Source organism: Phoenix dactylifera, chromosome 12, assembly GCF_051530095.1.
Source record: "Phoenix dactylifera cultivar Ajwa chromosome 12, Ajwa_hap1_PhDact_Kaust_v1.1, whole genome shotgun sequence".
Lineage (NCBI taxonomy): Eukaryota > Viridiplantae > Streptophyta > Magnoliopsida > Arecales > Arecaceae > Phoenix > Phoenix dactylifera.
In genome coordinates this window covers 17,552,710-17,562,096 of record NC_143201.1, presented here as the reverse complement: position 1 = coordinate 17,562,096, position 9,387 = coordinate 17,552,710, and the positions used below count along the sequence as shown (strand labels likewise).

The 9,387-nt window shown below is 40.6% G+C and overlaps 1 protein-coding gene across 4 annotated transcripts; it reads left to right on the top strand.

Moving 5' to 3' along the window:
• Nucleotides 1-634: 634 nt before the first annotated feature.
• On the top strand, nt 635-8,148 carry EMS1 (Leucine-rich repeat transmembrane protein kinase). 4 transcript variants are annotated; one of them, XM_089926646.1, is made up of 3 exons: nt 635-883; nt 2,703-2,781; nt 3,903-8,148. In XM_089926646.1, the coding sequence occupies exon 3, from the start codon at nt 3,984-3,986 to the stop codon at nt 7,878-7,880; it is 3,897 nt and encodes a 1,298-aa protein (XP_089782772.1). In that variant the 5' UTR covers nt 635-883; nt 2,703-2,781; nt 3,903-3,983; the 3' UTR covers nt 7,881-8,148. The 4 variants fall into 4 exon arrangements, with proteins under 4 accessions (XP_089782772.1, XP_088564829.2, XP_088564828.2 ...); XM_088708703.2 differs by having other exon boundaries at nt 726-899; XM_088708702.2 differs by lacking the exon at nt 635-883 and adding an exon at nt 2,115-2,133.
• Nucleotides 8,149-9,387: the final 1,239 nt, after the last annotated feature.

Below are 9,387 nucleotides of genomic sequence, written 5' to 3'. Positions count from 1 at the left end.
ACATGTCAAAAATATGCTTGAGTCTTATACTTGATTTTAAGTAAAGTCTATTTTTCAAGTTTTCGTCAATTATTGTTATATAGTTAACTATAACTGTTTATTATTTATAATTTAATTTTTACAATATGCATTGGATGTTTATTAATAAATTTTTCGGTGCATGGATAATTTAACATGAATAACTTTTCAAAATATAATATTTGATGCACGATGGATGCATAGACCTCATGATCTCCATCCAACTTGAACTCGATGCTTCGTAATTAACCAAATCTTTATATAGAAGACATGGATCAAATGTTTGACTCAAAATCTCAATGGGCATAGATTTGGATTTAGCAAAATCAGAGCCTATCCATCGTTATTTTTCCTCCTTTCCATCGCCTCTCCATCTAACGAGATCTCACCATGTCTTAGCATTGACCATGGAGGTTTTAAAAATCCTGATGAATATAACTTTTTCTTAAATCATGACAAAATTAAATGTAATGATTTTATTGATTGACAGGATCAGAGCCATTCATCAGACTGTCCTTCTATTCCATCCCTCCACGTGTGTGTCACGTGCCGAGTGGTGGTGGCAGCGCGAACGCATGGTTCTCTGACTGTAGTAACCGTCAAGTTTTGGCCGCTTGTGACTGCCGGTGAGAGCGAAGGAAAGCTCTCTCTCTCTCTCTCTCTTCCATGCCCACGCTTCTTTCATGCCAGGGAGAGTACTGCCATGAGAGAACAAGTGTTCAATTAAACGAGAAGGAGAAGAAGAAGAACAAAGGGAGATCTCCATTTGAAAACACCCAAGAAGAAGACTTCTTCTCCTTCCCTTCGGCGTCAGCTCTTCTTCATTGGCTCCACTCCGACGACGTTTGGAAGACGTTCTTCAATGGCGAGTCCCTTTTTTTGTTAGCTCTCTCTTCTCTTCTCTTCTTCTCTCTATCCCTTTCTTTTTCTGGAGTTCAATGGTTCATGAATGGCGGGCCTTTTTAATTCATCTCTCTCCTCCTCTCTCAGCTCTTTGTTCTCGGGGTATTTGATACAGAAGAACGTTAGTGTATGGTTTAGATCTCTAGTCTTTTTTTTTGATGTTTCTAAGATTTTTTTTTTGAAAAAAAAATGCTTATTAAACCGTCGAGATGATCTCTTCCATGGTTATCCGTTGTTTTGTTTTTCAGGGAAAGGTTTTTTGAGAAAAATGGAGGATGTTTTTTTCTAGGGTTCTTGGTTTTTATCAGTCTTTTTCCTGCATTATTATTCAGTATTTTTCTTCGAAAACCTTCGCCTTTAATTGAAATACGATCCTTTTTTTTCCCTTTTAGATTCCTATTTTTATGCTTCGCATTCTCCACTGGGTCCAAAATTCCATCTTTTATTCACAAATAAAAGAAAAAATCCTCGTTGTTCATTTTTAATTAAAAAATCTCAGCTCGTACTCTCCAGACGCGATCGATCTTATTTTAAATCCCTAAGTGGATGGATTCACGGAGGATTTGCCCTCTATTTAATCCCATCTCTTTATAAAAAGAGACGAAGCTTAGATCCTCCCCTATTATTTTATGTTATTGCGCCGATTAGAACAGGGAAAGCGTCCAGTCCTGTTTCATGGCTTGGGCTTTATCTGTTCTACTATTAAAAAATCCCATATCTCATGGTTTTCGAGTCGAATAAAGTATAAAGACGGCGCCTTTCTTGCTCCAGTCGTCTCTCTCCCAATCCCCAGCCTTCGAGAAACCCAAGCTTCAGTTGGTAGCCACCACTACTGTGAGTTGGGTTTAGGGTTTAGGGTTTTTGGCCTCTTTTTGTGTTCCACTTGCTTTCCTCAGCGTTGATAGGACGAGGAGCTTTCCCTCTCTGCCAACTTTCTGTTTCCAGCTTCATTTTATATTGAAGAGCTCTGTGGCATGAGGTGGGAGATTCCTCTCTCTCTCTCTCTCTCTCTCTGGGGTTCTGGCTCAAGTCTCAAGCTAGCTTTAATGTCCTATTTTCAAGTTTAAGCCAGCCTTTGGGTTGTGATGAGAAAGGAGGAGCTGTCTTTAATGGGGTGGCGGTAAAGTGTGGCTTTCCCAATTCCTCCAGCTGGCTGAAGGGAAGGGAGATTTGGTGGTGGGTTGGTGTATGGCTTTTGTGCTGCTGTGTTAGGTTTGTCTCTTATCTATGCGTGCGTGTGGTAAGGGTTCGGTCTATCTTTATGGTGGCTGGTTTGGTTCCGCTGGGTCATGCAAAGCTGTGTGCATAAACCCACCTTTTGCGTTTCCTGGGTCCCTTCTTTTTTAAGCTTTTTGGGTGTTTCTGTTACTTCTTTGTTTGTTTTCATCTCTCCAAAAGCTTCTTTTTATATAAATTTGTTTGTTCTTTCTTTTAATTTCTTCATTCAGTAATTATTTGTTGAAGCCTTTCCGCTTCCGGTTTTTGTGGTGAACTTTTTGCTCTAATTGCTATACTCAGCTGGTAAGGGCAAAAAGTTGGCATTTTTTGTGGTAGCTCTTTGCTTCTATATGCTGGAAAATTATGGGTTTGGCATAACTCAGCTAGATCTTAGATTTTTATAATGTTAAGTTTTACTAAAGTACTAGCTTTTCCATTGTGCTGGTGCAACTGTATAGGACCGCACTATATGTGGTCATGATTGTTTCATGTTGATAGTCGTCCATGCTGTAGCTAGATTCTTGTTTTATTATCTCTTTCCTTACTACTTTTCTCCTTTTCAGGAGACTATACTTTGTGCTTGCGGGTGTTAAAGAGCCTGTGCTCCAGCTGAAGGTGGTGTCTCGGCATCAAATTTAAATGGTAACGTTGCATATTCCCTTCTTGAGTATATCATCTGTTTTACTGTTTTCTGTTCTTTGGTGGTATAGATCTTAAGAAACTTGGTTTAGGTTGTATTCGAAGGTAATGAAATGCTTATCTGTTAGATGAATGCTATGGCTGCATCATCTTTGTACTGCTGTAGGGATTGGTAGTAATTTCCTGTTTGTATTTTTAACATATATGATATTTTATGCAAACCCATCAGCTGGTTGCACCTAATGTTTTTTTTAATTCTGTTTAATCCTTCAAAAAAAAAGGAGAGAAAATCATATGCAGTTCCAGGCTTCCAGCATCAAATTGTTAGGATTTTGGTTGGAAGGATTTTGCAAAGTGCAAGGCTTATAGCAGTTGCAGTCTCAAGATGGACGGGCTAGCACTTTTTGCATTGTTTGAACTTCTCAAATTTTATTGCTTTTAGACATGCATCAGGAGTTTCGTGAGCAAATCATGGACTCATCCAGTTTCTCAAACTTTTGATCCTGGATTATTTTTTGAGCAATTGGAGGCTCAGTGTGGACAAAACATGAAATTTGCTACAAATGAATTGTACATCACATGATAATAGCATATCGTGGAGCTATTTGTGTTCAATCTGTTGGATCATGTAGAAGCTCCAAATATATCAAGAGAAAGCTACTAGTGGATAGAAAATGAAATGTGCTGCAATCTGAGTTACTTGATGTGAGATATTAACTTACTAGTACCAAGCTGGGTTGATCGTCACCCCTAAGCCTTAGTATTCGAGCATATCTGGGTGAATTTTGTTGTACTTTAGTAGAGCAGATATATCTTAGTTGTAACTGTCTGATTAGTGTAATTTTCTTTTTCTTCTTTAAATTGAAGGCAACGTCTGTTGACAGAATGTCGCTTAAGTTAAGGGCTTTGTGTGAACAATCATGAGATGTGTTCATCCCAGCACCTAATCTGTTCCCACGTCTGTCTTGCAAAATGAATTTGCTAATTCCTGTCATTTTTGTTTCTAATTAATAATATTTCTGTTCATTTATTTGCAAGAGAACACCTTGGTGCATCATCTAAATTGCTTGTTTAGTGAAAAGAATTTTCTTGTGGATCTTATTTATCTTTGTTCTTTTGTGCAGATAAACTCCCTTCAATCCAAAGGCTGAAATCCTCCGAACCTTCAAAACTTCAGTTTAACTAGCAAGATCAGCTGCATAGGGATGATGCTACGCACACCGAAGCATCAGTTGTCTCATTTTCACTCTTTCTTCATCATTTGCTTCATCCTCTGCATATCCATCTCAAATGCTGATAATACTGGTGACATCAGAAAGTTGTTCAATCTTAGAGATTCACTTGCCCATGCAAAAGATTTCATTCCAAGCTGGTTTGATGCACAAATCCCACCATGCAACTGGTCGGGCATTACCTGTGCAGGTCCGACTATTCGGGCCATTGACTTATCCTATGTACCTCTCAACGTACTGATTCCACGCTGCATTGGGGAATTCAGATTTCTAACACGGCTTAACTTCAGCGGCTGTGGGTTCTCTGGTCAAGTTCCACAATCATTAGATGACTTGCAGAATCTACAGTACTTGGATTTAAGCCAGAATGAACTCTCTGGACCTCTGCCTTCGTTTGCCAACTTGACAAAGCTCAAAGAATTGGTGCTCTACTCAAATTTCTTCTCTGGAAGCTTGAGCCCCAGCATTGGACAGCTTAAAAATCTAACGAAACTTTCCATATCGCAGAATTTCTTTTCTGGAAGCCTCCCACCAGAGTTGGGTAACCTACAGAACCTGAAGTTTCTGGACATCAGCATGAACTCCTTCTCTGGAATGCTACCCTCTAGCATGGGAAATCTTACCAGACTCCTGCACCTAGATGCAAGCCGAAATGGGTTCAGTGGTTCAATATTTTCTAGCATTGGTTCTATGGGGAATGTCTTGACACTTGACCTCTCGTCCAATAGCTTGACAGGAGCTCTTCCAAAGGAAATTGGCAGATTGACAAGTTTGGAATCACTTTGGCTGGGATCGAATGGCTTAACTGGGAGTATTCCGGTGGAGATTGGCAACTTAAAGCAGCTCAAAGTTTTTTCAGTCCATGATTGCAAGTTGACTGGAAACATTCCCAAGGAAATCTCGAACCTTAAAAGTCTAACGGATTTAGACATATCAGAGAACAATTTTGATGGGGAGATGCCTCCAGGTATAGGAGAGTTGACAAATCTAGTATACCTGGTTGCTGCCAATGCTGGACTCGCCGGACATATACCGGAACAGCTTGGCCACTGCAAAAATCTGAAGATCCTAGACTTGTCATTCAATTCTTTTTCAGGTCCTCTGCCAGACAGTCTTGGTGCACTAGAAGCTATTAACACATTTATTGTTGAAGGAAATCATCTGTCAGGTCCAATTCCCACCTGGATTTCAAATTGGAAACAGGCGAACTCTATTAGGTTGGGTAAGAACAAATTCACTGGGTCTTTGCCTCCACTGGATCTGCAATACCTCAGTTCATTCTCAGCTGATGCCAACCAGCTTTCAGGAGAAATCCCGTCCAAGATATGTGAAGCTAAGTCGTTGACTCTTCTATCTTTATCTGAGAATGAATTCACAGGCAGCATAAAGGAAACCTTCAAAGCATGCTTGAATCTCACTGATTTGATCCTTATGGGAAACAATTTGTATGGCGAAATACCAAGCTATTTAAGTGAACTACCTCTTGTTACACTGGAATTGTCACAGAATAACTTCTCTGGGAAGGTTCCTGATCAGCTGTGGGAGTCCTCGACCATTCTGGAAATATCGCTTAGCAACAATCAACTTAGTGGTCAAATTCCAGACAGCATTGGTAAAATCTTCGGTCTCCAGAGGCTGCAACTGGACAACAATTTCATTGAAGGTGCCATCCCAAGCTCCATCGGGAAATTGAAAAACCTGACGAATTTGTCTCTCCATGGAAATAGATTGTCTGGAGAGATCCCGCCAGTGCTTTTCAACTGCACAAGCCTTGTGGCACTGGATCTGGGTTCGAACAACTTGTCTGGTCCTGTTCCTAAAGCTATCTCTCAGCTGAAGCTGCTTGACAATTTGGTTTTATCCAACAATCAACTTTCTGGCCATATACCCAGAGAGATCTGTGCTGGATTTCAGCAGGTGGCATACCCAGATTCCGAGTTCAACCAGCACTATGGGGTGCTTGATCTGTCTTATAACAATCTAACAGGACAGATTCCTGCAACAATTAAGCACTGTGCTGTGGTAAAGGAGCTGCGCTTGCAAAGTAACAGGCTCACTGGCAGCATCCCTCCTGAGCTGGTCAATCTAATGAATCTGACCTTCATTGATTTGTCTTTCAATTCCCTTGTGGGCCCAATTCTGCCTCAGCCTTTTCTTTTGAAAAATCTACAAGGCTTCCTTCTTTCAAACAACCAACTAGATGGTCTTATCCCTAGTGATTTAGGCACCATGTTACCAAGCTTAGTGAAGCTCAACTTATCCAGCAACAGATTGACTGGTCCCTTCCCAAAGTCTATATTTAGTATCAAGAGCCTTACATATGTTGACATCAGCCAGAACTCCCTTTCTGGATCCATTCCTTTTTCTGATAATATATCTGGAGGAGTCAGCTCCCTTCTCATATTCAATGCTAGTAACAACTATTTCTCTGGCAGCTTATCAGAGTCAGTCTCCAATCTTACTTCCATTGCTGTACTTGATCTCCACAACAACAATCTCACAGGATGCTTGCCATCTTCCCTCTCCAATCTCTATTATCTAACCTATCTTGACCTCTCCAACAATGATTTCCAGGAAGCCATCCCATGTGACATCTGTAATATCGTTGGTCTTTCATTTGTTAACTTCTCTGGCAACAACTTCGTCGGGTATGAGCCAGAGAGTTGTAGTGCAACCGACCCATGTGCAGCCAATCACCTTGCTCCTTTGGTAGCTTATCCATCTTCACATGCACTAACCCAAGCTTCTCTCTGGGGTATCACTTTTGGTGTTGCAGCTGGCATGCTTGCGCTGCTACTTTGTTTGCTTAAATGGAGGGCACTGAGGCAGAAATCTTTTGCTCTTGTCTCCGTTAATAAGGCCAAGCCAGCAGCCATTGAGCCAGCATCCAGTGATGAGCTTTTGGGAAAGAAGTTGAAGGAGCCACTGAGCATCAACTTGGCCACTTTTGAGCATGCTCTGCTGCGGCTTACACTAAATGATATCTTGAAAGCAACCGAGAATTTCAGCAAGGCCCACATTATAGGTGATGGTGGGTTTGGCACAGTGTACAAAGCAGTTCTGCTTGAGGGTCGGATGGTTGCAGTCAAGAGGCTCCACGGTGGTGGCCAATTCCAAGGTGACCGAGAATTCTTGGCTGAGATGGAGACAATAGGGAAGGTAAAACACAGGAACCTGGTGCCATTGCTTGGGTACTGCGTTTTCAATGATGAGCGCTTCTTAATATATGAGTACATGGAAAATGGCAGTCTTGAGGTGTGGCTGAGGAACCGAGCTGATGCTGTTGAGGTGCTTGGATGGCCAGCAAGATTCAAAATTTGTCTAGGGTCTGCTCGGGGGCTTGCCTTCCTGCACCATGGTTTTGTGCCCCATATTATACACCGAGACATGAAATCAAGCAATATCTTACTAGATCAAAACTTTGAGCCAAGAGTTGCTGATTTTGGCCTTGCAAGGATAATCAGCGCATGTGAGACCCATGTGAGTACTGATCTTGCAGGAACATTTGGATACATCCCACCAGAATATGGGCTGACAATGAAAGCAACAGCAAAAGGAGATGTCTATAGCTTTGGGGTGGTAATGTTGGAATTGCTGACTGGACGGCCTCCGACAGGACAGGAGGAGGTGGAGGGGGGTGGAAATCTGGTGGGTTGGGTGAGGTGGATGGTAGGGCGTGGAAAGGAGCATGAAGTGTTTGACCCATTTTTGCTGTCAGGTGCCAACTTCTGGAGAGAACAGATGATGCAGGTGCTAGCAGTTGCTAGAGCGTGTACAGCCGATGAGCCATGGAAGAGGCCCAGCATGCTGGAGGTGGTGAAGCTGCTTAAGGAGATTAAGATGATGGAGGTCGTAAATGTAGTTTCCTGAGATATCTTATTCTCACAGGTATGTTGCGAAGATGTTAAGAAACTACATTTCTAAATGCAATAAGTTTTATGTTCGGTAGAAGTTTATATGTACATAAGCTAATTGCACGACAGTGTCAGTTGTGTGGATTCGAGAATCAACTCTTTTGACTCACTGTAACAGGCACTGAAGAGCTTGAAAATAGATGCAGTATGTTCTATTTTCGTGGTTGTACTAATCTGAAGGCAAACTTATTTTAGTATTGAATCAAAATCTTCTTTTCCTGTGATATGGTGCAAACATAATTCACACCACTCTTCTACTGTAGTAATGGAATTTTATCCTGTGAAGTTAGAGAATTGGGTTCCTTTATGTACTTGGGCATTTCTTATCAGAACTGTTTTCTGTCTAGGAACTAAATTTTTCTCCTGTAATACTTTCTTAACCCAGACAGAGATAAGGTAGCTCAGACTGTTATCAAAACTTTGTCATGCTTGCTTTTTCCTAGTTGCCTGCCCGGTCACTGTAATAAACTGAATATACAAAAAGCAGCTTAATTGTCCTATTAACAAATTAAACGGCCTGGGTTTCATATATCAAGTCCAGAGTAGAAACAACAACAAATCCAGTTGACAATCGATTGTGCTAGTAAATGTCACGATCAAAAGAACTTTTCACAATACAAAATTCAAAAACAGGTGTCAAAAAGAATTTGAGTAAAGGATCTTTTTTCCCCATCTATCTGATGCCAATTTACATGTTTTTGTTTCTAGTTTTTCGATCTCAGTGATTCCTCGATGAATACTTTACTCGGATCTTGTTATTGTTTTTCATAATTAATGTGTTTGAACTAGTGATGCCTTCATTACTGCTTTATATTTGCTTGATACTTTTTTTAAGAAGAGAAAAATTGGTGGAAATTAAAGCTGTCCAATCTCTCAGGGCAATTAAAGCATGAATACACCCTTCAATCAGGAAATGACTCTGTCATGGTTATATGGTTATTTTTGATTGTTACATTATTTTAGTTTCAGAGAAAATCCCAAGTGGATTATTCAATATGGAGTAATATAAAGGTAATGAATTCTAGTATGGGCTACTGCACACTTCAATTATAGTTTGAAGGTGGAGTTCACGTATCATGTTATCTTGCAGTGATTTTTTGGTGGCTACTTTAACCTTCACTCTCTCTCATCTCTCTCTGGTATACCCATCTCTTTTAGTTTCTGTTTTCTGATTTTAATTCATTTTCAGTAGATAATTTTGTTATCAGCCAATCAGGTTAAAGCTTGGAACATTGCTTTCTCTATGTCCTGTCTCTTCCAACCCTCTCATACAAAATGGAGGCACTTACATTACCTGGGCCTCGGCATTGTCCATGATCATGTCATCTCTATAGTTGTCAGCCTCTACATCCTCCACTCTTTTAAGCTTCTTGTAGTCATTCTTATCCTGGTGTTTTAGCTTTTTGGGTCATGCCATCATTAATTCATTGTTCATGAAGCAACCAAGGCATTTTCAGCAAGTG